This window comes from Antennarius striatus, chromosome 12 (genome assembly GCF_040054535.1).
Source record: "Antennarius striatus isolate MH-2024 chromosome 12, ASM4005453v1, whole genome shotgun sequence".
NCBI classification, from domain to species: Eukaryota; Metazoa; Chordata; class Actinopteri; order Lophiiformes; family Antennariidae; genus Antennarius; species Antennarius striatus.
This window is the reverse complement of record NC_090787.1, coordinates 8,812,141-8,839,171: the sequence shown is the minus strand read 5'-3', so window position 1 is coordinate 8,839,171 and position 27,031 is coordinate 8,812,141. Positions and strand designations below refer to the sequence as shown.

The window sequence follows — 27,031 nt, the reverse complement described above, 5'->3', positions numbered from 1 at the left end:
GGATATTAAATTCTGAAATGGTTATAAGTTCAGAGAGAACTTTTATGTGTTACACCCTTTACAAGTGTGGATGGGGTAAAATTTGAAATGTAAATAGTCAAACAAAAGAATCTGAATGGAGCAGATTGACGACCCGATGATGGACAAGCCTCCCATGACTGTTTCTTGTGTGTCTCTGAATCTCCTGCATCAGTTAACTGAAGAGATTTACATAGCTCCAGCTCTGGTTATTAACATGTACTTCAGAACTGATGCAGCATGCCACTCAAGGTAAGGTTGACAGAAAAGCTAGAAACCTGTAGTTTTCTGCCTGTGGTCTTTCCTCTCAAATTGCCTTTCTGCAGGGATTTGATTTTTCATTAAAAGAACAGAAGCTTACAAAGTAACACTAAAAGTTGTCTTTTTATCCCTGGGGTAAGATGCTTTTTCAGCTGCCATCTTCTTATGTCAATTTATCACTCTTGCTCGGCGCCGCCGCCTGATGTTTGCTACTCTTTACTTGAATGCTTGCATCACTCAAGTTCTAGTTGGGCATTGGAGTATTTCTGACCTGAGGGCAGGCTCAAACTTCAGCATCCTGCTGGTTTTCTACCAATTGCAGATGCAGCTGTTGTGTCATTTCTGGTCCATGACTGCGGGCACATTGAGGGCCTGATCAGAGGACAGGCTCTACTTGCTAATTTAGACCACAGGGGAACTGATGTCAATCTGCACAAGAGCATTAAACTGTAATGGATAATTATTCTGTAAAAAAAAACCCAAAAAACCCAACAACTTCCAAGTCCTTTGTGATTAATTACTGAAAATTGCATTCTTTTTTCCTAATGTCAGCTAAAGCAAAGGATGAAATCATATTCTGAAAAATATGTTCGTATCAGACTAAAAATATAATAGGCTTTTCTTTTTTTTTATAATGAAAGAGCTTAAGTTCCTCTGGATGATTGGCTTTAGTGATCTTCCCCATAAGGACTCAAATATATCTGCTGGTACATACATGGTCAGACAATAAGTACTATTGCTGCATCCCTGGTCTACAGTGTGACAAAATGTGTGTCTGGGCTTTATTGGCCCACAACAAAAAATCCAATTAGATGGATAGTGAAAAAGAACGGGACAATTGTAAAACAGCAAATCCACTGGCTCCACCTGCCAAAACGGATGAGAAATGTTGTCTAGGAAAAGACTTGAAAACCAGGAATAACTTCTTAAAGTTATATAGTGTTTTTCTTTTTTTTGTAATTTACACCATAGGCTCGATTTGAATTGATATTCAATGCACAGCATCAGCTTTATAATATTGATTTATCATATGCCTTTCAACTGACTTAATTAAAAAAAAAACCCAGACAGCACCAGAATCATAAATTAGTTTCTTATATATGTAACAATAAATTGCTATATTGTGATCACAGCTCCTCCTTTGATTAGTAGTAATCGGCTGTTGCTACAATATTCTTACCAATGGTTATCCATCCGTTCTAAAGACATTTCAAAGATGCTTGATTCTCACAAGGAATGTGCTGATCCCCCCAGTAGCATCAGATATAATAGTAACACACAGATACTTTTAATCAAAATTCAAATGTTATTTTTCAGGTTCCAAATGTTGTTTTTTTCATTATTATAGTATTGATTCTTTGTTGAAATAAAGCATCCAAAAAATTAAGTACGTTTATGAATTAATAATCACTCTAAAATTCTTTTGGCATGGGGAGTATCAATAATTCCCTGAGAAATTTGTTCCTTTTTAAATCCCTGAGCCTAACGACAGATAAACTGCAGTACTGTGTGTCTTAAACAATGCCGGTTTATCCCTGCATTGTGCATTACAATTAGTTAACACAATTTCAGGCAGCTGCACTGCTCCACATTTATTTAATGCACAGAGTTTGGAACTTACTTTGTGTTAAATCCTGTGCTTAGAGGCATTTGACCAGAGAGAGCAGTAGAGTTTATATGAGTTCAATCTGCTGAGAAGTGGAACTAAGACTGTTTTCAATGTGGGGATTCTGGCTGGGCTTAGCTCTTCTGTATTAAACTCACCAACACATACAGTGAAAGGCACAAAAACACAAAGGGAGGTTTAAAATGAGGGGCTTCAGCAAACTGAACAGCACCTTCATCATTTTATGTTTCCAGAGCTTTAATTTTTGCTGCTCTCATCATGTTACAGTCTAATCACAGGAACATCACTCGTACTTTATGATGAAGACTTTAAGGAATGATATCATCTTGAGATATGAGACAACATGAGATGCTTAAAAAATTCAGGCTTTCTCTGTTTATTGGAGTGCTATTTGTTAAATCAATAGCAAGGGTTTTTTTTATTTTATTATAAATTGGTTCAATTTCTTCTCTTGGCAAATTATCTGACCATATTTTTTCTATGTGATTTGATTATGTTTATTCCTAAAATGCTAAAAGAGGGGAAACAAAATCAGTAAAGATTAGATAATAGAAACATAATATATTCATAGATCCAACCCTTATAAATAACTTGAAATATATAATTATAATTGATCCAATCTTTTCACGTATAAGGGATATTGCATCAAATACATGAAGTTCTAAAATCGAACTTTAGATTCCCCGGACACCAAACATCTGTTGGTTGAGGAACACTAACGACATCTTAACACCTCTGAGGTGATCAGGGAGCTGGGGCTTTTCAGTGTTATAAAGCAAAAATAAAACATTTGTATTCACCAGTGATGCATGACAGCCAAATTTTCCCTCGTGGTATGCATTTGAGCTGTGTGAGATGTCAATTTCTATTTGACAGCTCATTTGTCAGTCCTCAGGCTCCCTGGTAAGCATCATCCTTTCACTGCTCAGACATGCAAACACTCCAACTGCTCTCTCAGGTGGAAATATCCCTGGACCTTTGCCCACAGTCAGACTGGCCTGCAATGCCAGACTACGCACACACACACACACACACACACACACACACACACACACACACACACACACACACACACACACACACACACACACACACACACACACACACACACACACACACACACACACACACACACACACACACACACACTAAGGAATCCCTTGAAATTTGATTTTCCAGCATGATCCCCTACTATACTTACACATTTGTCCATTGTTTGGGGGCCGTACTGATCCTTTCACCATCTTGAACCCACAGAAAGTGGTCGTGATATCCAGGCCTGTGGACTTCAAAGTCCCATTGCCACTCAAGTGTTGAAGTAGCGGGTGTTGGAAAAGTCTTTAGAATTTCTAAAACTGAGTCTGATTTCCTTGTAGCTGTTGCGTCAGATCAGCAGAGGAGTCCCTATAATAATGTGACCCAATTTCCAGGAAACAGAAGCCAGTACCTTTCATGCAGACCAGACCATTACTTTTTCCTAGCAAACCAAAATAATGACTATTTCCTCAGACAGTAAGTTTAAATAATCCAAAAAGAGCTCATTTCACATTATGTGTGTGTGTGCGTGCGAGCGTGTGTGTGTGTGTTTCAGCTTCATTCATGCAGATCTAAATATTTCTCCAGCACTGTGGGACTTCACTTACTAAATTGGTACTGATGTGAAAATCATCTTTGCCCTTGTAGTTGCATTCCCAACCCATACACCATCACATTTCACTGAACTGATGCTCAATTCATAACTTTACATTCTACAATTAGAGAATTTCCAATGCTAATTTTGACATTTTTTACTTTCTCTGTACTTCATTTCCAGAAGATCTGTTATAGCCTTGAGAAAAAAGAAAATGGGTCCATAAAATGAAAAGCTTGAGAATAAGACACCTGCAACATACAGTCACACTCAGCTTTTCTCTCTTTTGTTGAAGCTTTTTCAGAAATAAATTGAGCATCTCTGTGTGTAATTCTGGCTTCTGAAGAATCCAGTGTCAAATATACCAGACTACTCCATCATGTTTTTGCCCTAAGGCAGCAAACACAACAACAATGGTTGGATGGGGAAAATAGGCCTCATTGCATGTTTTTAGTTCTTTCCATTTTTACCCCTGAGAGTATAAGAAGCTCAGATCACCTCAGTTCAAAATCAAATCTGTTGGTGGAGCTTGTTTTGTTGTACAGATATCACCACATTAGACACAATTTTGGAAATGAGCTGAACCGCAACAGTTTTCTGAGTTAATTGTGTCACGATGTAAATGCTGTCATTCACAGAAAAAGACCTTGTGGTGTTTTTTTCTGTGTAGAAGTTCAACGATCAACTTCACGCACAAAATCAAAAAGTAGCGTAGAATTGAGGAAATCAAATTAAAAGCAGCTTTCATTTTGTGATTCGCTTTGGATTTATACGCTTATGCAACACCTTAAGCTCTTTTGAGAACTTTCTGATAAAAAAACTTTTGAAAAAATGTGATAAAAAAATAATTTCCAAATATCACCATCTGCTTAAGTCAAGAGAACGTACTAAATTATAATACTGTAACGTACTAGAGAAAGGTATGAAATGTTTTCCTTTGGTGTTGACTACATCTTCATTACAAGAAACGTTTCATACTAAGGGATTTGGAATTAACTTGTGTCGTGTGGTTCATCTTATATGAGCCTGAATAAATATCTTGATGTACTGTGATATGAGGCCGAGTGGAACTAAGACCAAGCAGGGTTTTTTTTTAAATTATATAAATGATAATGGTAACAGCAATCCTCTAAATGCTGTCAGAAACCTACAATTACGAAAATGATGATGGCTCATCAGGCTAAAATGCTTTTCTTGCAGACGAGACGGAAGGGTTTTGAGGTCAGCTTTTGTCATGTGTTCCCTTGACTGTTCAAGGCAATCATTATGAAACATGAAAAAAGATGGACACACTCAGCAGTGAGTGATGTGTTCAGTAAATATAAGGATTCAAACAAGCTCTGCTGTGAGACCTTCTCTGCATAAAAATGAAAGTTTCACTGTTATCAGAATGAAAAACCTTTTGGATCTAATTAATTTTAGGATTGCCTTTTATGGACTAGCATAAAGGTTTTAGCCCATTTGATTAACATCACGCCAAGAGGGTAAAAGCAATGTAATGAAGGGCCCTTGACTGGCATGAGCCATTTTATGAAGCAATAAGGCACCTGAATGAACAATGAAAAAGCACCTTTGAAAGCACATATGAAAAACGCAGATCAACTTTTTTTTTTCCATTGCATTGGAGGGTAGTTTGAGAAAAGACTTGATTAAAATAAATTATCCCGCAGTTCTAGTATCACAGTTTACATCGCTCCTTAATAGACGCTCTCTTTGCAATAATTGAAGTAAAGTGCTGGAGCGATGATGAGTGCTCAGGGACTTAATAAGTAAATGTTAATGTGCGGTATCCATAAATTTGAACAGCTCCTCCTGTGATTGTGAACGCACATTTTAAAGACCTGCTGTAGATACTTATAGGGTCTGAAGGTCCCCTGCTAAGTCCACAATTTAAAAAAAGCAACATTACTTGATTGCAATGTAAATCTCACACCCATTGATTCATTTCAGGAGTCAGTTTGAGATCAACAGTGAAGAAGCTAAGAGGCTTCAGTCAGATATCTGCACAAGTAATCACTTCTACAAATTAAACAGTATCCAGTGATTTTTATTTTCCAATAATTCTTCCACTTGCACAAAATCACAAACGTCATGTTTGTCAAGGATGCCGTTGAAACATGGGTTGTCTGCTTTTTTGTTTTTACATGATTTATCCAATTGATGTACATGTATTTTTTAATTTAAAAAGCAAAAGAAAACAAAAAGACAAAAAACCTTTTTCAAAGTTGAACATCCTCGATTAGCCTCTTCATTCAATTCCGCCAAGTTCCAAAGACGTACAGTATAAGCTCCAGGACAAAAATGAAAAAATATACATTTCAAAAGTTTTTAATAAATTTCCTACACCCTCATTTTCACATCTTATAAGCAGTAACTCTGGGGAAGTGCCACCAGGCAACTGGCCACACCCTTTATCGATGAACCGTGAGGAAGATTAACTAGAGAATAATTTGGTTTTTGAAGCTGCGGTTGAGATCTTTGTGTGGGAGGACGATGGAGTTGAGTATAATCACCTCACAGGGGATGGTCACGTTACAGCCTGGGGAGATTAAGAAAATTTGTATTCAGTTATGAAGTAGTAATATCTCATATGAGGTCACAAAGGATTCATAATATTCCAGTTATAACTCATCATCATATATATATATACATTTATATAAATACATATATACTAGCGGGAACCCGTGGAAATTCCATGATAAAATAATAATATCAGACTTCATATCAAACATATGAAAACAAATGTATTGGTATTATAAACCAAGGGCAGCCAACGTAGTCAAAAATCAGTGTGGCGACATAACAACTTTGTGTTGGCAAATCATGGATTGTGCTAGGCGGGCATTGTGAAGCCGTAGATGAATGTTAGCCAGCTAACTGGAGAAAGAAAACTAATAGTGAGATTGCGAAAGGAGCTAACGTTAAAGGAAAAGGCACCGATCAAAAGAGCAAGTGGAAAAGAAATTTTAGGGAAGTGATAGTTCTGTTAGCTGACTACATGAACAGAACTGTTTGTAGTTACTTAAAGACTGTTTTTGTCAGATGCCCGAAGAGCATTTTGGAAACTACATTGATTGTCCCATTCCAAACAGAAACCATAGCTGGACAGACTGTTCGTGCTAGCCAGCTAGTTTCACTCAGAAATCGTTGTTTTTTCTGTGTCGTTCCTGCTGTTTGGATTCTCTGCTCAAAAACATGAAAATTGTTGGAACAGTTATGACACTCTAAAATTATGTTAAGGGGGACTTCCATGTATAGTTATTTCTTCTCCTAACATAGCAGATGCCTTACGTCATATTGTTCATGTGATTCCTTCTGGCAGATGCGCCGTGATTGGTTGGACATTTGATTGACAGGTAGTGGGTGCAGTTGGTGACAGCGTGAGACTTTTCAAGTGAACTTATTCAAATACATAGGTGGGGATACATACACACACATATACATATATACACACACACACATACACACACACACACACACACACACATACACACACAAACAAAATACACAAAATATCAAAACAAATAAATGCACAAATATGTCAAACTACAATTCAAAGGCAAGCTGCAGTAAATTGTGGACGGAAAGACCCTGTTGCTCTATCCTCATGGCCTACAGAGCAATCAGAATGTATAAAAACAGAAACCTTTTCAAAAAGGTTGCTCATGAGAAAAGACACATTTTGACATTTAATATAAAATTTTTTTTAATAATCCATTCGAGAGATGTAAGGTCCACTCAATGTCAGAGCGTGCTCACCCAGAATGGTAATGGATGGTGTGAGTTTCCCCTCTCTGAAGAGGGTCTCGCTGTCAATCTTTGCGTAGGGATCATTGGGGTTTGGGTCACTTGGGGTTCCTTCTACCCTCGACCACTTCCCAATGGTGCTGCCCCATCCCACAATGCTGTTCAAAACACAGCAATGGTCCTGCAGGAGCAGTAACATGGCAAAAGGTTTTCTGTTATTGAAGTTGACATGTTAACTTTTCAGACAGGTCACCCACAAATCCATTGGTGACATGGGATTAAACGACAGACTCCAAATCAGTAAAAAAAAAAAAGAAAAAAAAAAGGTTTTACTCAGGGCAGGAAAATGTTAATAAAAGCTCACCTGTAATGTGGCACCATGGAGGATAATGGACTCTCGAACTCTCACACCAGCACCAATGGTCACTCCAGGGCCAACAGAGACATTGGGTCCCAGCTGGATCGAGAAATGAAAAAAATACATTAAAAAAAACTGTTATTTATTGAACTTTTGCCCAAATGGCATCCGACTTTTTGTTTTCACCGTGAAAAGACTTTCTTTAAACAGTACAGTACGTCATAAATTGTATGAAATTAATTTAGAAATTGTACAACAGGGGTGGATTCTTACCACAGCAGTGGGGTCAATGTTAGCTGTAGGATGAATGTAGACGTTACCTGTGGAATGGAGGGAAGAGTAAATGGATTGGTCTCCAAAATACAGCATGAAAGGAACAAGAAGAATAATGAATCTTGCCCTTTATTTTGGCTCCTCCCTCCGTACTTGCGGCCAGTCTTTCGGGATGAGTCGTGTGATACTGGTTGAGGTACAATCGACTAGCATAAATTGTAGACCTGGAAAAAGAAAACTAAAAAATAACAATTTTGTTCATTCAAATATTGACAAAATAAAATGTTTCATTGAAATTAGAGCAGTAACATACACTGCCTGGCCAAAAAAAAAGTCACACACTCTAATATTTCGTAGGACTGCATGTGGCTTTGATTGCGGTGCGCATTTGCCGCGGCATTGTTTCGACAACCTCGTACAACGTCACAGCATTTATTTCTGTCCAGAATTGCATTAATTTTTGGCCGAGTCCTTGTATCGACGATAGGAGTCAAACCACTCTGAAAGGTCTTCTCCAGCACATCCCGAAGACTTTGAATGGGGTTAAGCTCAGGACTGTGGGGGCCAATTGATGTGTCAAAATGATTCCTCACGCTCCCTGAACCACTCTTTCACAATTAGAGTCCGATAAATTTTGGCATTGTTGTCCTGGAATATGATCGTGCCATCCAGGAGAAAAAATCCATTTATGGGATTGCCTGGTCATTCAGTACATTCAGATACTCAGCTGACTTAATTTTTTTGCTGACTAATATTGCTGAGCCTAGACTTGACCAACCAAAGCAACCCCTGATCATAACACTGCAATTTGCTTATTGAAACCCAAACGGTGACTTTTTTTTTTGGCTGAACAGTGTACTTTCTACATACTTTACAGCATAACGTTCTCAATATTTCAATGTTTATTTAGGTTTGCTTGGATGTGTTGTTTACTTTAACTACGGTAGGTTTAAAACCCACATGTATGACCATTTTCACTGGCTGCTGGGTTGTCTTCGCCTGGCATTGTCAGATAAATTCAGATAAATATGGGGCACCTCTTCCCACAAGTAAAAAGCAGCCTAGTGACAAACCTTCTCAAAATATAAGAGTAATCTAAACTAAAATGTACTTCTGTAAACATTTTAAGTGAGAAATCAACAACGCAGCAACAGACTGATAAATCACATTTGACCAGCACCGCTGATCAAATGTGATCAGCGGTGTTTTATAAGGTCCTGTAAGGTCCTGCTCACTGAAATGTGACTCCGGTCAGTCGATGTATTAACCCTGTCCCGTATCACATGGAGGGTTCTGAATGGGGTGGAGGGGGTTACTTAACATGTTGGTCAGAGCAAATAAAACATGAACTTGTAGATTTGTCAGATTCCATATCTAGGGTTGCCCATGCCGCAAAAACTAATTTATGTTCTGTTGAATGAGAATTTAAGACATGCACTCACCCTGCAGATTTAATCTGGCTCCAGAAGCTGAGGGTTTTATATACATAGAGTTTGCCTTGTCCTGCTAAGGTGGTGAAAATGTCCTGCTCCAACCTGATGGTCTCTGCTCGGTGCCAGCCATTGGTTGGCTCATCTCTGCAAGAGACAGATAATCAGTTTATAATAGTGAGCTACAAATCAGTACCAAGATCCATCACTCTGGAAAATACATTTAAAACATACTCATTTAAAAGCTATTTGTAACCATTTGTAATTTTCATGTAATGAAAATTAAAATATACAGTGTAAAATAATTTTTGCAGAAGGCACTGCGTCAATAAAGACATGGATTCATATTACTTTCTCTTTACAACATTTGTGAGCTTTTACACATTTCTAAACTCCACAGATAAAATCCACTTTCTAAAAATTATGTCTTTCTTAAAGCCTTTCTTAAAAAGATAAATTTAGCATCCTACGATACACCCCCAAGAATAAAATTAGGGCAGTTAGTTAAAATTCATCACTGTTGCCAACTTTGATGGTGTCAGAGCTGGGCTGAAACCAAAGCTGATTAGCTAGCAGTGATCCAAAACTTAAGTAGGAAGGTCTATGTGTTCCATATTAATCAGGTTCTCTGGCATAGTGCATTGAAAGAGTCCCAAGATGAAACAGTGTTAAATATTGATGAAAAGAATATTTTAAGGGATAGCACCCATAATCGAACTTTTACCATAAAGGAGGGGTGTGCTTGGAGGCAAACTACTTCCCGAGAGATTTTGCCGGATAAGCTTTCTGATTGTTATAAAGTATCTCAGACAAGCTCAACAATTTTGCTGATTCAGCCCCCTGTTTGATTTAAGTACTATTGATTTTCGGAGGTAAATTATGCAAAACATGGTTTGACCTCTCGTAATATATTTCAGATGTCAACGGAGTGCAAATGTTAGATCTAACACACCACGGGGAACACGTTAAAAAGAGTGTCAGATTTCCAAGAATGTTAAAGAATGAATGCATTTATTGATCCTTGCTGAAATTATAGCTTCTGTGGGCAACCAGCGTGCAGCAAGTCTATATTCATATATATCAAGAAGATGAATAGACCTTTGCAAAATGCAGGATGCAGTGTTTGACACTTTGGAGGGCAAGCTGTAAAAAGGGTTGATTTCTCTGGACAAAATCCAGGTCTACAACTAGACTAAGGTGAAGAGAGGGAAAGATTTTTCTCCTACAAATATGCATATCTCAAATTACTTCTGTATGCTCCCAAAAAAAAAAAAAAAAACATGAAAAAAGTTTAACATTTTAGGAAATTTGTCAGTCAAAGCAAGATGAGAAGACAAATTCCACTCCTATATCTTTCCATTGATATCATCACCAGATGCCAGTGAGTTTAAATAAGCACAAGGAAACAGGGAGACAACCTAGCTCTGTTCAAAGGTAAGAAGTGTTCGAAGTGTAGAAACAACAATAGGTTATGATTATTTCCTTAGTCTGACAAGTTACAAAACAACCAATATTGTTTGCTTAAAATTGCAGTGCAAAAGTAAAGTTCAAGTACAGGTTATAAACTTTGTATAAAATAAACACTTTAATGTTAATCAATGAACTACAGAGGTCCTAGTGAGTGGAAATGGTAAATTCTACAGATGGAAGCTATGCATTCCCTTCTCTTTGCACTCTTTGTTCTAAATTGCGCTAAAATAAACCAGCTTTCTACTGGCTGGAAACTTCATGTCAACCCATAAATTGTAGGTGACATTGACATTCTTGTGTAAATCCATGAAAAAATTTAAACAACAATATTTTACATTTATATATTACCAAAAGACACACCGATAAAAAGAAAAAAATCATCAAGCATTTGCAAAAAGAGGTGCAAAAATTGGCAGGAAAAGGTTACAGGCAACATTCACCAAGCACCTGATGCAATTCTTATCCTAATCAGGGGTTACCTGTTCACACTTCACACCAAACACTATGTGCTCTCTAACTACACCGTGCAGCCCAGATGTACCAACTTACCCATCGTATGGATATCTGATGATTGGGCAAGCAAACAGAAATCATGGAAGGAAGGATAGGGGAAGGGGGAAAAGACAAATGAAGAGAACCAAAAGAAATGCTATAAATGGTTTTCACATGTCTTCTCACAAACAGACGCCCATTAATGAGCATTCCTACTCACAGCAACATGTCCTGTTGATTTTTCTGAAAGACGGTCCCAATGTGCTGAAAGATGTGTGCGTTAAACAGGTATATGCCACAGTTTATGATGTCGCTCACGAACGTGCTTGGCTTTTCCACATAATGCAAAACCTGAAAAAAAAATAGAGCATCAGTTCTGATTTCAAGGTAAATAGTGATTGATGAGTGACTATTTGGGGAAATAAGGCAGGAGGTTTAAATACCTCATTTGTTTTCTCGTTTTCGACAATACAGCCATAATTCATGGATTGTTGTCTGTTGGACTGAAGATAAAGATAACAGGAAAATTTAGGACACAGCAAATTATGGCATCATTTTCTTTGCTGAAAGCTAAAGACAAATAAAAGGGCACATGCAAACTTCTTTTGGAATTTTTTTTGCTACATCAATTTTTCTGAAAGGTGGTACAAAGTGTCAATAATGAAATTTCACCGTTGTTCCAAGTATAACAAAGCTGCTTGGTTCTCCATGTTCCTTCTGGAAGCTGAGCATCTCTGTGAGAGGAAAAGCTGCGCAGACATCAGCATTCATTACAAAAAAAGCTTCTGGATTGCCAGAGACAATCTGATCTCTGAAGTGATAGATGCCCCCTCCGGTGCCCAGAGCTGCGTACTCCTGGAGGTACCTGCAGTGGAGAGGCAAGAAAAATAGCATGCATACAGTCACTCACCAGCGGTAATGCACCACGGCAGGAAACATGCTACCATTAAGGATACATGTAATTCTCCATTTTTTCTAAATTACATTCTAACCCTTCTAATATTTTTCACATTAGGTGAGGTGTATTAACTGCATGTGACAAGATCAACATGTTCATCAAGTAACTATATGCACTCCCTTTGTCCAGCTCAGACCTCTGATTTTTTACCTGACTGAAATCTTGAACTCATGCTGTGCATTGAACATGAATCTGGTCAGTTCTTCATTTGGCTGATAAAAGCCGATGAGCAAAATCTCCTTCAAATTTGGCACCTTGCAAGACAAAACATTGTCATTATTGGACTAATTTATCCCAAAGCAAAGCAGATGGAAGGAAGTGATATGCACATGATTGGAACTGGAAGGACAGGATCGCCTTCAAGTTGAGGATTCACAAGATGCTACGCAGGGCCGGAATTGATAACACCATTATTTAATAAATTAAAATGAACTCTAATAACAACCAAAGTCCAAAGTAATTGTACACTAACTATATTTTCCCCTGTGTTTTTAATTATCGATGCTGAGACAACATGATGGGCAGAACGACTAGTTCTGTGGTCACAGGTACCTTAGCACATGCTTCAATGTGATGCTGCAGCATTGGAACGCCAGCTATTGGGAACAAAGGTTTGGGAACTTCAAACGACAGTGGCCTAAACCTTGTGCCTGTAAAAGGAAAATACATCATTATTTGCAAATAACATTACAATACAGATATATTTTCTCCATGTTTCTTGGTGAATCAAGGCATGACAGTGTACAACAACGCATTTGGGGTTGGGAAATTAATTACATATGTAAGACACCATAATAAGCCTAAAATCGCCTATACCGAACTTATTTCTGTCGTGAATATGTCAGAAACATTTTTAGCATTTACCCAAAGGCTGAGTGTTGTCACATGAAGGTTAGACTAAGCATAGCATTGTTGTGACGTGTGAAGTAATGTGATCAAACAGGTTTTGTTTGTTTCATTTGTTTTTACATGTTGTTATATTGTGTTTCCTTCAAAAATGCATATGTATACAGCCATTCGTTTGAATGATATTGTCCTCTTACGCCACGTCAGTGTTATCCACAAAGCTCAGCAGGTATGTTAGCGTTCGCGATTTAGCTTAGCTTTATCTGACTGACTTGGAAAACCCGACGAGGATGGGATTCATTCCTACCTTTCTGTGCGCCCCCAATTAAAATAACCGCTTTCAACATCTTGACGAAGAAGCCGTAATACTGTAAGTAAATACTCGTGAAAGTACAGTACCCCGTTGTCGGTTGAAGTTCCTAATCTTACTATGGTGACGCCATGACCCATCCTACCGTGCTTCTGATTGGTTATGCATCGGCTTTGTCATACACACAACCAATAAAATATCCCTACGTAATTAAACTAACACGTGACCTTGCATAAACAAGCCAATCATAGGAAGCGAAGGGTGGGCCATGTCGTCAGGGTAGTAGAATGTAAATGTTGCCATCGCTCAACAATACTTCGGTATTGACGTCCCACTGGTGACGTTTACGTCATTGAAAAAGAAGCAGCGTGGAGCCAGCAAACAGTACAGCAGAGGTGGTTAAAGATGTTATACACAAGACATCCATCCTTCGGTCTTGTGTAATTCATACAGCCCTATGCAGTGACACTGGGTTATATGAAAATTTATTCTGTGTATTTATATCAAATATTAAAGGAATTTGATTTTATCATAATAATTGATTTCATTTAAGATTACAAAAAAACATTTAACAATTCCTTGGTACTGAAATGATCACAAGAAGTTTAAGGATATCATCAAATGCTTTGTTAACCATTACATGATTTGATTTACAAAAGATTTGCATCATATAAATAAAACATTTCAGACAATGTGATAAAATGGGAACACTAATATTCATTGTTTTAGACTACAATAATTGTACTTGAATTTTGTTCACATTAATTGTGGCAGCAGTTTTTGGTCATAGTTATAAACATTAATACTGTACATTTTTGGAATTATTCAGTCTGTGTAAACCTGGTGCATTACTGATTTCAGAGATATCAATCTTCATAGAAGAAAGATCAAACAGTGCTGATGTGTTTCCTTTATCTCTAATTATCCCTGCAATTAAATTATGAAGACATAACCTGCACTTACAAAGTTGAAATAGAAGAAAATTCAGTTAATCTGTTTGTTTCTGTTAGTGTATAAAGTACATATGCATAAAGTAGGTTATACTTGTATTTGAGCTGCGCGAAGCCATGGCACTAGTAAAAAACAACTGTCAATTTTGAGCACTCATAAAGACAACAAATGACATACAGCTCAGTTCAAAATCTCATTAAATCATAACCTGGAGTAAAACAGTTTGTTATGTGGAGCTGTTCAGAATTCATATGCAAATACAGTGCGATTTTGCATTGCACAACAGAATAACACTTTAGTCAACAATCACCAAGGGACAAGCTGCTTTAGTACGAGTCTTCCTGCAGGAACAAAAGAGGAATCCAGTCAGCGTTCAAGTCTCTTAAGTTTAAAAGGTTTGAACACATAAAAAAAAGCAAGAGAAACGTGTATAGGAAGAAAACAGCTTTTATTACACCAAGATAACCTTCCTTCATTGCCAGGTCAAAGTACAGTACAACAATTTCCCCAGTATATTAGAAAATGTGTGCAATTTGCATTTGAAAAAAAATTGTCTATTTGGCTACATAAACATTGTTTATGATTTTTTAAATTATCATTAATAAAACAGTAGATATTTCATCACAATCTTACTCTTAAATATTACACACTTGAAGTGAAAACGAGTGAAAACGAACTGAACATGATGCGTGGCTAGATTGCTTGAATATCACACATTTATTTTAAATAATCATTTGGAGATATGAGTAATTCTACAGGATGTTCCAGAACAATTCAGTCATGTCTCACACATTAAAAAGCTTCAAATCCTTCACTAACGTTCACATACTGTAACATCAAATGCAGAACAAGGGATTCAGATTTTTTTTTAAATTCTTAAAAGCACAAATAAGGGTGTTCTGACTCTTTACAGTGAGCCCTAGTCAGATAAGTTCTTGTTCTTTGTTCAGTTATTGATCAGATAAAGTTGTTGAACATAAAAAGTAGAATAATTGGCTCATATTATTCTAGTCTAGCAGTGTTGTGTGTTCTCCAGATTGTGCTGATTTTAACCAAGTACCATCATTGCTGAAGATAATAAACAATGAACAAACATTTGCAATCAAAAACTCAAGACAAAATATATTACATGGACAGGTTAATTACTCTTAGTCAGCACTGTAAAAGTCAAACTAGCATACTCAATACAAGTATCAAACATTTAAAACAATTCAGTACTCGCTTTGAAAACAAACTAAAAAGAAAAGAAAAACACATCAAGGTAAATCAACCCCTTTACAGTGCAAACATGTCCCACTTTATATTTTAACATTTAAAACACCTAATTGTACCTACTTGTAAAATAACAGAAACCTACTTGTTGAACCCACACTCATCTTTTTAAAGGGACAGTAAATGAATACTGCCTTGTTTGTCAACAAATAGCAACCACAATACACCATATGTGGAGAAGAAATTGGCTTATTCATTTGTATAAATAACTATATTGTGATTATGCTCCGACTGTTCTCAAATGTAGGCCGATCATTATCAAAACTTAAATAATGCAACTTGTTTTCTGTAGAGGATCCCAGAGCTCCCATGAACATACATAACTAGTGCACAGTCCTCTGTTCACCAGTGTTCAGCTCACGTCTCCTCTTCCTGCACCTCCTACTATCGCCTGTTGAAGAGGTCTTTACGTTTTCTGAGCTCTTCTAGAACCCGGGCTCTGAACTGTGTCCAGTCTTCATCCTGGTACTGCTGGATGCCCAGGGACTGATGGAGCTCCGTGGAGTGACTTCGAAGGAAAGGGTTGTACTGCCTCTCTTCCCCAATAGTGGAGGGACTCTGACAAAGACACATATTCAAAAGAATGCATTCACAAAAAATGTGCACACATTTCTATCTAGTGAACACAATGACTTACTTATTGTGTTTTAGTTTAATTTAATTTAGTTTAAAAGAGGTGTGTGGGACACAGGCCGGTTTGCCAGTTTATAGTCGTGATTATACCAACAAGAATACAGTCTGAAAATTCATCATCTGATGATCTTTGAAAGAAAAGTATATTAAAGACAGGTTTTAGTATTTAATTTACTTTTTAAAAATCAGTGTTTGACAACAGCAAGATTGTCTCTTTTTAAATTTTTACAGTAACTTATTATTCTAGTTGTCCAACAAATAACTTTCTACCTTTAAGGCAAATGTTTATTGTTTAGGCAGTGCTGCTGAAAATGAAACTATATGTATACATATTTGTTCATTACTGTATCTGTATCTGCCAAACAGAACAAATGATCAACCTCATAAAGTTTTTTCCGAGATTGACCGCATCGTGTGCACTCTTTAACATTTTGTAAACCATGTTGACAGAGGTGTGAAATTGCCTCTTGTATTATGCAGAAATATAAAAACAAAACCGAAACAGGCTATTCAGTGTGCATCTGCCTTTCTGCAGCTTGTATCAGAGATGGCACTGAAATTGGATAATGTGAAAGGAGAGCAAGCATCCTTTCAATGATGATGCACATACTGTAGACATAAGTATGAATTCCTTCTGGGATGGAGTTCTTAATAACAATGTGATATATCATTCCTACCGTACACAGCTTCTGGCCTCGTTGCTGCAGCACCCACTGATACTTGTCCCCCCTAGTAGTATTTCGTGGCTCAACCTGAGCAGCAAACAGCAGGTTGTCCTCTGCATATTCATGACCTGAGGGACAGCCAGTTAACACAAAAATAAAATACCATGTCCATATACATATACACAATTAAAAGCTGTACAGTTCTCTGGCAACTGGGAAGGGTTTCTTACCTGGCCATAATAAAGTGTCATCACTTAAGGAGGCGACCATGTCGAGAGATGACAGCATGGTTGTGGCACTGCCTTCAAACATCCTTCCTGGAGAAAAAGACAAACTGATTTCCTAATTCAAATAATTAAAAACATTTCATGGGTTACCTTGTCTGCATTTAAAGGCATTGCTTTTAATTGCTTCTGTGAATTGCATTAAAAATTGGCAATTGAAATGTGAAACTGCAGGAAATTCTTTATAAAATAATCCTAATGAATTCATTGGGTGCTTTTTATTATGCTAACTAACTCTTCTGTGCGTCTCATCTTCTCCTGTGACCCAGAACACATTTCCTTTTAACTATAATGGAGGATATGGAACAACGAGAAAGGGCTTTGGGGGGAGAAAAATTCATTTCACTCACTCATGTCTTCTCCTTGCATCTTTTACATCCTCATTGGAAGGAGCTATGATGCAAAGAAGAGACATGAGTACCTGAAATAAAGACACACGTTTGCATAATGGAAAGCCTCTGAAAGCTCCTTGCTATTTTCAGTGATTAATTTGTGGGTACAATAGCCTGCATTAGGTTTTATAATGATTCCACATCAGACACACCAAAGATATCTCTGGCGTCCTGTATGTCCTGTGCCTCATTAACGACAATGAGAAATACAAAGCTGTTTGTGATTATTCCTATGAATTATGTTGCACTGTATCTCACCACATCCTGAAAGGAACACCAGGTCACCAGAAAAGAGGCTGGAGGGCCCGCCGATCGAAGGACCATCCAGGAGGTAGATCATATGGCCCACTGTGTGTCCAGGAGTGAAGAGGGCCTTAAAATGAATCCGCCCAAATGTTACCGAGTCCATGTGGGAAAGAGGGCTGGAACACGGAAAAGAAAGCTGGAATCATCGCAAAACACAGTTGTTCCCCTCTGTGCAGCAGTCAAATTGTAGCTTTCATTCTTGGCTATCCAGAGTCATAGAATATAAGTAGGACAGATTTTTTCAAAGTGACCTAAATCTGATTTTCTTTTGACAATATGTGACAAGTTAGTGAAAAACTGGAAAGGAGTATACCAAGTAAATTTCAGAAGTTTAACCATTTATATGATTCAAAGTAAAAATAGATGAAATTAAACTCTCATATACTGTAAACACAATATCTCTATAACATAAAAATGATACTTTTCTGAAATAATTTAATTTGTCTATCTGGCTATCCATTTATCTTTAGCTATCTCTCTGCCTCTCAATCTATCTCTCTATCTTTCCCTATCGAGACCTCCATTCTCAACCTCCCAGACAAGACAGAACACTTTTCCAAAACATGATAATCTCCTGAAGTTTGGTTGCTTTGAGAGCTGGCAAAGGGAACTTGTCAGGACTCAGTGCACTCGGATTGATAGTGTGGTAGAAGTTATGTTATGCTGCATGGGTTGGGACTTACTGTGTGAGGCCAGGAATGTTATCAACTGCACTTCCATAAACTCTGCATGAGCTGTGAAACCTTCTCAGCTCTTTGTTCCCGCCGCTGTGATCCCTGCAAAGAGAAGAGATTTGTAGCATTGACAAAATTCAGAAAAATGTGTACTTGCTTCAGCCTTCAAACAATGCTAACTAGCTATCGTCTATGGCATGCTCTTTACATTTGAGCACCTCACCACTGTCTTAGTCCTCATAGTGGTGAGGTGATCTAATATAAAGAGCATGTCATAGAAAATAACTAGTTAGCATTGTTTGAAGGCTGAAGCAAGTATACATTTTTCTTTATATAAGATCAAGTCTGCATGGGGAAATTTTAAAACGAGTGAATAACGTTAAAGAGAATGAGAGTGTTTCAGTAAGATCTGATATACTACTAATCTAATTTTAATCCATATATTTAGCCCTGTACGTTTCTGTTTTAAAGCATAAGGGGAGAAAAACACAGTAATGATTAAACATTCAGTATGTGAAATCTATGTAACTCACCAGTGCTTGTGTGTACAGAGGATCGCTTCTAATGTGACTCCCTCTTCCCTCAAAACAGCCTAAACAATAAGGTAATTAAAACCTTCAATATAAAACAGTATGTCCGCAGCACCTTATTGTAAAGATCATTGAGCTGCAAAATGCATCAAATTGTTTGACACCAGGAAATTCATTTTGTGTTTAAAGTTAAAATCAATGATGAACAGGAAAGATCATTTTCTGCATGACAACAGATCTGACAGTTGCTTAAAATCATACAATGCTTTTAAGTAATATACATATATTATATAACTGAAATTATAGGTTGTCACCTGCACTTTTTCCGGATCTGCAGGGTCTACAACAACTGCAATGCTGGAGGCCGTGTCAATTATAAGATAGCTGTAGTTGTCAGATAGCACTGAGATGGGAATTATTTTGATACCTGTGGGCAGAAAACGAGTTAAAATGACAATAATATGTTAAATATGTTTTTACTGAACTTTTTCTTTTAGAATGATAGAAATACACACAGTAAAAATGTGGTTGCATCATTGTTTGAATAGTGCCACATTTCTTTTCCCCAGCATTAAAGATATTGTACTTTACAAACAACACTGGTAAATGTGAGACACAAAGCCTTTCCTTAATTTTAGGTTTTAGGAGAAAACCATTGGGACAATCCCACTAAAACAAATCTGTGAAGGCCGGCACAGTCTTTTCCCATCTGAAAGAGACTATGCTCTTATGAGGGGTAATATTCATGGGAATTAATCATTTAGAGACTGTATTTGCAAATCAAGGTAGCGCTTCTTGTTCAAAATGAAATTTGACACAAAAAAGTAGATATATATACTCTAGGATTGAAGAATGTTTCTTTCAACTCTATATTTTCCATTATTTAGCACCAAGAAATAAAACCATCCAAAAGAGTATTTGTGTTGGATGGTCACACCATAACTGAAAAGTGCTGTTTACCATTAACCTCCATTGGCTGAGATGTAGAATGCCCAGCAGGAAAACGTTCCCGTGCTTTTCTCATCTGCCTCTTGTAGTAAATGTACCCAAGACTGGTCCTTGTGTACAGTGTGTACCTATGAAATAAATAAACAAATAAATAAGAAGGGCTTTATGCTTCGACCGCCATGTTATCGTAATTTCTCAAATGACATGTGGATCATGACTGTTAAAGCCAAATTTGAGCATTGCCAAACTCCAAAACAAGACACGCTAACATTCCAATACACTCATTTAAATCTACATTTCTTCTTGCTCCAACAGCGTGCTGAATAAAAATCTAATTTTACCGCAAGATTTCTAGATCTTTTTTCGACTTCCAAATAAAAGGGCGTTAAAACACAGTCCGTAGAGATGGTGTCTTCCTGGGAATGTCCAGATGTCAGTATGCTACGCTAACTACAATCACCGCGGTATCAACCAAATCTTGTTCTATGAACGAAGGTCATATTTCACTCACGCAATTCGGAACAACGGCTTCTCCGTCCGGGCCATTAGTCTGCTAAGCAAGCGCTTCCAAAATACTTTCCCTCTGCGCCTATATTGAACGTAGAAACATAAGAAACACAAGAAAGATGCGACTAAAACTAGGGTTACAGTCCACTCAGGAAGCCCCATAGCGTCCGAGCTGAACGTCATGACGTAACACTGACGCACAGACTCCGGAAGAGACAACGTACAGGATACGTACAGTATAATACAGCGGTACAGCATGTAGAATGATATATTATATGAAATGTCTTAGACTATCCAGATGTTTTGTTTCGTTTTTTTTTTTTTTTTGTAATTTATGACCTGAGCAATACCAAATTCCAAATAAATTTGGACACTAGAATATAAATCTAAAGTGTTCCTCTATAATACTCTTTAACGCCTGCTCAGTTGTAAACAGTACAAACAAAATATTCTAATTCTTATTTAATATTTTGCAACCCTGTCTCGTACAAATGGTTGCATATTTATGATTTTTTTTTTTTGCCAGACCAGCAACAAGTTCAAACATGTATCTGAGGGATGAATGTAAGAAAGGGAGAGTTATGGTATGTTCAAATGCAGGTGATGCCATTATGATTGATTGGGGATGGAAAGGTAATTTTCAAATGAGGATGAATTCAAATGTCATTCATAAGCAAGGATGGGGGGGGGGATCTTCACCAGCACACAGCTGAATAGCATTTGAGTTCTCCATTATGGACAGCACTTTCCTCAGAATCTATAAAACAAGTGAATGCCCATGAAATCTGATTTCAACTTTTGAAAGTTGCTGCAGTTACTCAAACACACATTTGAAGTAAGTCTATCGCTGAAGTTGATTGCTGACCCAAGTTATTTACCCATTAATCCTAGCATAGGAGGTTGTCGGTGAGTACAGTCAAGACAGATTTCCACTTCCAGCTCAACTCTGCATTTCACTTCAACTCCCAGTGACTGTCAAGAGGACCACTGCAAAGATGCTTTTGGTAACAACTAGAGGAGGTCACCGATTTTAATTAACTGATTTTCAAAATATTTTTTTATATTAAGCTTGTTCAAGTTTAGAGCTACTCTTTTGGTTTGAGGTCAACAAAGATACTATAGTAAGTTCAATATGTAAAAATAAATGTTATAATAGTAATCTGTCCTTTTTCTTAAATGTTCTCGGGGGAAATGACTTCCACTGATTGTTGCAGGCAGAATGGAGGTGGGATTCAGTCCAACTTACATCCAAGTGTTTGTTTCTTATATGACACATTGATTGCCTTTTTCCAATTCTTTACAACACCATTGACAAATTCCTCCTGAGATTTCTACCAAACACTCTGTAAGTAAACAGAAAACAGCATTTGTTCTTGGTGGGTACTTTAGCCATCTAAGACTCCGGAACCATTTTGTCTGGAAGGCTTTTTGTGTGAACCAAACTCATCTTTAGATACTGAGAAGCTATAACTTTAAAATCTCTGTCTTTCCTTCCTAAATCAAAATAAGTATCTCCAGATCCCACTGCTCTGGCTTGGTGGCCTGAACGCTGATCTCCCTGTGTCTCTTCTTCACCTGACTTAATGGTATGCTCTCTCATCACTCAGGGACTGTTCTCTCTCTTTGTATTGTGGAAATAAACACACAGCACTTCTTGTTTTAATGAGATCATGTGAGATCATGTATTTTAAACAAATTGCATATAGTGTTTTAATAAGTGAAATGACTGAAGGTGCTGTTACCCCATTCCAGCTTAGTTCTATCATGTTTGTCATGATGAACAACATCAAACAGGTCTATATCCATCCACAGTCACAACCCCAAAATCAGATTACCCAAAAACAAGATGAATCCCAGACATGTCTGCTTCTTGAAAATGAAGCAATTAAATTCTCCTAAATGCATTATAAATATTAATAGTAAAATCTGTGAACTTCACCTTTTATTCATGCTGTTAGGGTTTGTTTGAGTCTAGACCCCAAGGAGTAGAGACTGATAAAAGTGTAAAAAAAAAATCAACAGTTTATTGTTCAGGCTGAAAATACAAGTGAGCAAAGGGAACAAAAGCAGCAGAGCAAAAAACATGACAAAAATCCACAAACTAGAAAGAAGGAAAAGCAGCAGAGAGACCACTAGGAACACTAACATCACATAAACATGACAGAATAATCTGGCACCATCTTAGGGGAAGACCAGGCCTTTTGAGTAGAGGGTGAGGAGCAGAGTGGGAACTGGTGTGCCTTGTCGGCTGGAGCCAGCCACACCCTCTGCCACAGCCTGACCTGTCAGGACACAATGAGCTAAACACAAAAACACTTGCCAAGCATACAAAAAGAACAGAACCATGACACATGCATTATTTAAAGATTTTGTGAAAAGTTCTTAACACTAAACAAAAGGCTTTGAATAAAAAACATAACAAGGAGAGTTTTTTTTTTGATGGGGTAGGGGGGGTTACCAAGCAAGAACAGAGCCAGTGCCTCAAGCGTCCAAACTATGAATTATGAATAAGTTGAGCTGCAGCCACTGAGAAATCCAGTGGTGAACCTGTCTCTCCACTTCAACCTGTATTATCCTTGTTCAGGTTGAATATTTGCAATCAGCTTTCACCTCTTCACTTTTGAACACCTTAGCTAAGCTATGAGCTATGTTTACCTCCAGAAGACCTTGGACCCTGACGCTGAAGGAACAGCTCTGCTGCTGAATCTGCATAAGAAAAAAAAAATCAAATGCTTTTACTCTTATTGTCATGGGTTGTAACTATAAATTTTAGGAGTTCTAATTTCCAGGCTTTCTCTTGCTGTATATGCAATTATTACTATATGATTTACATTAATACCACCTTAATTTTAGAGATAAGGATGTCAATATAGAAATTACTTTGGTTTCAGTCTACTTTTAATTAACTTACCAGCTCCTAACATTTTGAATGAGGCTACTTTACATTATAATAATTAAAAATGAGACAGAGTAGGTTTTGGTATTTAATATTGGGGATAACAAAAATAAAGGAAAAAGATTTTCAATAACTGATAATAAAGGGAACAAAAAAAGAAAAGTCATGTTTGTGTGTAGCATTCATATTCCTTACCAGCAATAGAATCTGTGGTTTCTTTCATTATTTTGAACAGGAGCTGGAGCAACAGGAGCTTCTACCTTTTCTGAGTCTGGGACAGTGTGAGTTTCAGTGAACGTGTCCTATTACAAAGACGACATCCTTCTTTGTAGCACGTCTGCAAAGCACCAAGGAGACAAGGGACTGAAGTGCACAGTGCTACCATCTGAGGCTAAAGCCCCAAGGTAAGTCAAATATATTTCCTTCTAATGTTTGTGTCCTGTTTATTTTTCTATTTAAATTATTCAATCAGATTATCCTTTGTGCCTTTGTCTCCTAGACCTTTCCATTGAGTTTTTCATATTATGTATTGACATGATATATACTGTATGTATGCCAGACAATACACAAACCATGTTTTCTTTGTTACGAGGCAGTTTTGTGTTGTAAATTGTATACATTAATGTGACAAAAAAGGTGTAAGTACATTTCAATTAATTGCATGCATTTCATGAAATGCTGACATAAACAGCTGTTGATTACATACATGTTTACTCTCTGCAAGAAGATGACTTCCAAAACCGAAAATCCACCCCCCTATGAGGATGCGCTGCACCACCCTAAATATGTAAACAGCGCCCACCACTTTCAAAATGGATCCCCGCTGCCACCACCTCCTTCTTACACTCCCAGTCCTGCCACGGGTCCCGGCCAGCCTGGTTACTGGGGTCAGGAGGGTGTCTACCCACAAACTGGGATGTGGGCAGCTCCTGGCTTGTCTGCAGCTGGGGTTCCCACCACTGTTCCCACTCTGTCTGCTGGAGTTCCTACGTCCAGTCCAGGTTTTGATGAAGTGATTCTTCATATACTGTAAACATATTCTGACCTGCATTTAAATCACCGGTAGTTATGGACTGTGATTGCTTTCTACTCTCAAATCTGCAGGGGACACGGATGATTTTATGAACACCCAGTGGGAAAACACATCTGTTCGGCACGCCTTCATCAGAAAGGCAAGGATGTTTTCTATTCATTCTGTCATGCAGAGACATTTTATGCTTTGAAGTTTCATGCTGTTCACAGTTCCAGTGATCATCCTGTTGTTGTCAACTATATAACCACAGAAAGGTTTTCCCCTTCCTTGTGACTTTAACGGCTTTGTTTTGTGTCTGTTACACAGGTTTACTTAATTTTAGCAGCACAACTTGCTGTCACCTTTTCAGTTGTTGCCGTCTTTACATTTGTGTAAGTTCTCCTGTCTATCCCACCATGATATGGTCTCACTGCCTCATTGTTTAATGCAGTTGATGATGAGGGTGAGGAACAGTTTTGTGATGTGTCATGTCTGTGCTTTCCTAGTGACCCAGTAAGGCTGTTTGTCATCAAATACCCTGGTACCTACTGGGCGTCCTTGTAAGTTCCACCTCAGAAAGATTAAATGAATAAATGGAACATTTAAGAGAAGCACCCATCAATCAGTTATGGTATCACATCTGCTATTTTCAAGTCATAAGAATGATAGCTATGTTAAATACAGTAATGAGTCATTCATCTCTCCATAGTGGGGTTTATTTTGTCGTTTACTGCATTCTCGTTTGCTGCAAAGAGCTGAGGTAAGCAAGATCTGAGCCTGCTTTACTAAGTCATGGAATAGTTTACAAGTCATTAATATTCTACATTTCTCTAATATCAATAACAAATTATGAGAATTCTGTTTGAAATGAAATATTAATTTTATATTTGTTTTAGGAGGCGTTTCCCATGCAATCTTGTGCTTCTTGGAGTATTTGTAAGTCTTGGTTCGGTAAAAAGTCTATCAATTACGGTTCACCACCAGATCAATACGGAAAAATAAGAACACGTTATAAGTGACATTTAAAAAAAACTTTTATGTCACACTGACCTTGTGTTTTTTTCTTGCAGACACTTGCCTTGTCTTACATGTGCGGGGCAGTTTCAAGGTTTGGTTTTGACTTACAAAGTAAAGCAATTGCAGAATACAGTGTATGATACCGATGAATTGCACCCTCTCCATTATTATGTTATATCAATATGTATCTCTTACAGCTACTATGAAACAAAGGCAATATTTATTGCCATGGGAATAACAGCAGTTGTTTGTATAGCTGTCACAATCTTCTGCTTCCAAACCAAGGTAGTGTGTGAAGATGTAAAGTGTCTCTTTAGCTCTGAGGATGTCTTTGTTGCCAGTGTAAAAGAACGCCTTTGTTTCACATTACGACAGGGCACTAAGATTGTTTAAATATTCATGATGACTAGTGATAAGATGTGAATCCTGGTTTTTCTGTCTGATGCAACAAAACATGTTTTCTTACAAGCTGAAACAGCTCCTTGTACAGTATATTCCCCTCCCTTTCTGCTTAACTGATCTTATGCATTCTTTCTGGTGGTTTGGAGCATATCAACTTTGTTTTCACCCTATTAATAAGTTGCTTCTCCACACAGGTGGACTTCACCTCCTGCGGGGGGTTTTTCAGCATCGCTGCTGTTCTGCTCATGATCATTGGAATCGTTACAGCTGTTGTCCTTTCCTACAGATATGTGAGGACTCTTGCTCTAAGTCTTTAATTCCCTCTCCTCCTATTTATCAATGCAACAAGAAGCAGCACAGCAGGGTGTATCTGTGCGACTGATTTCACATTCAGATGTCTTTCCTGTGTCACTCCACAGGTCCCTTGGCTGCACATGCTCTACGCTGCAATTGGAGCCTTCATTTACACTTTGGTGAGTTAAATCTCCAGTTGAAGAGAGAATTTGAGTTGAGCAAAGCGTAGTCTTCACTTATTCCATTATGTATCACAACGTCCAGTTGATTGAAAGTTATGCAACATTTAACGATGTGCCTCGATATTAAATTCAAACATTTTACAACAAATTATTCAAAAGGCTATACCTATAAATTATACATCTGCTAACATTCCCATCTACTATGCTCGAGTTATAGATCTGAAAATGTTTTGTTGTGTTCTCTAACATTTGAGGAATGACAGCAGACTAATTTGCTATATCTTTGGTTTTAGTTTTTAGTGTACAACACCCAGCTCCTGATCGGAAAGGGGGAGCTCGCAATCAGCCCAGAAGAGTATATCTATGGAGCGCTCTCTCTCTACAGTGATGTTATTCACATCTTCTTATTCATCCTTGAAGTCAGTGGTGCTGACTAAGTCCACACCTTTCTTTTTATGTCATGAAACATAATGCTTTGTGCACAAGTATTATTTATAGGCATTTTAGCAGTGATCACTGGTGATGAAACATCCAAGCAATGCAAATGACTACACACAGGTTTATTTTTCTCATCTGCAATACTAGGGCACTATGATTTTTTTTTTTGCACTGAATGAAACAGAACAAATTTTAAACATACTGTCTG

General features: G+C 37.6%; 3 protein-coding genes across 4 annotated transcripts; 1 reads left to right on the top strand and 2 right to left on the bottom strand.

Annotated features, from left to right (window-relative positions):
* Positions 1-5,567: 5,567 nt before the first annotated feature.
* On the bottom strand, positions 5,568-13,549 carry gmppaa (GDP-mannose pyrophosphorylase Aa). 2 transcript variants are annotated; one of them, XM_068329119.1, is made up of 13 exons: positions 13,418-13,549; positions 12,817-12,914; positions 12,415-12,518; positions 11,979-12,171; positions 11,750-11,809; positions 11,527-11,657; positions 11,364-11,378; positions 9,357-9,491; positions 8,041-8,138; positions 7,915-7,961; positions 7,648-7,740; positions 7,296-7,464; positions 5,568-6,075 (listed from the first exon to the last, which is right to left on the bottom strand). In XM_068329119.1, the coding sequence occupies exons 1-13, from the start codon at positions 13,455-13,457 to the stop codon at positions 5,975-5,977; spliced, it is 1,284 nt and encodes a 427-aa protein (XP_068185220.1). In that variant the 5' UTR covers positions 13,458-13,549; the 3' UTR covers positions 5,568-5,974. The 2 variants fall into 2 exon arrangements, with proteins under 2 accessions (XP_068185220.1, XP_068185221.1); XM_068329120.1 differs by lacking the exon at positions 11,364-11,378.
* Positions 13,550-14,808: 1,259 nt separating this feature from the next.
* Positions 14,809-20,744, bottom strand: pnkd (PNKD metallo-beta-lactamase domain containing). Its single transcript, XM_068329318.1, has 9 exons — positions 20,587-20,744; positions 20,088-20,203; positions 19,442-19,554; positions 19,131-19,189; positions 18,607-18,699; positions 17,876-18,039; positions 17,172-17,258; positions 16,954-17,069; positions 14,809-16,201 (listed from the first exon to the last, which is right to left on the bottom strand). Exons 1-9 carry the CDS (start codon positions 20,742-20,744, stop codon positions 16,028-16,030), a joined length of 1,080 nt encoding a protein of 359 aa, XP_068185419.1. The 3' UTR covers positions 14,809-16,027.
* Positions 20,745-23,679: 2,935 nt separating this feature from the next.
* Positions 23,680-27,009, top strand: LOC137604928 (protein lifeguard 3-like). The gene is made up of 11 exons (XM_068329174.1): positions 23,680-24,479; positions 24,583-24,650; positions 24,818-24,882; positions 24,997-25,050; positions 25,200-25,250; positions 25,387-25,426; positions 25,561-25,598; positions 25,705-25,792; positions 26,104-26,199; positions 26,329-26,382; positions 26,679-27,009. The coding sequence occupies exons 1-11, from the start codon at positions 24,185-24,187 to the stop codon at positions 26,820-26,822; spliced, it is 993 nt and encodes a 330-aa protein (XP_068185275.1). The 5' UTR covers positions 23,680-24,184; the 3' UTR covers positions 26,823-27,009.
* Positions 27,010-27,031: the final 22 nt, after the last annotated feature.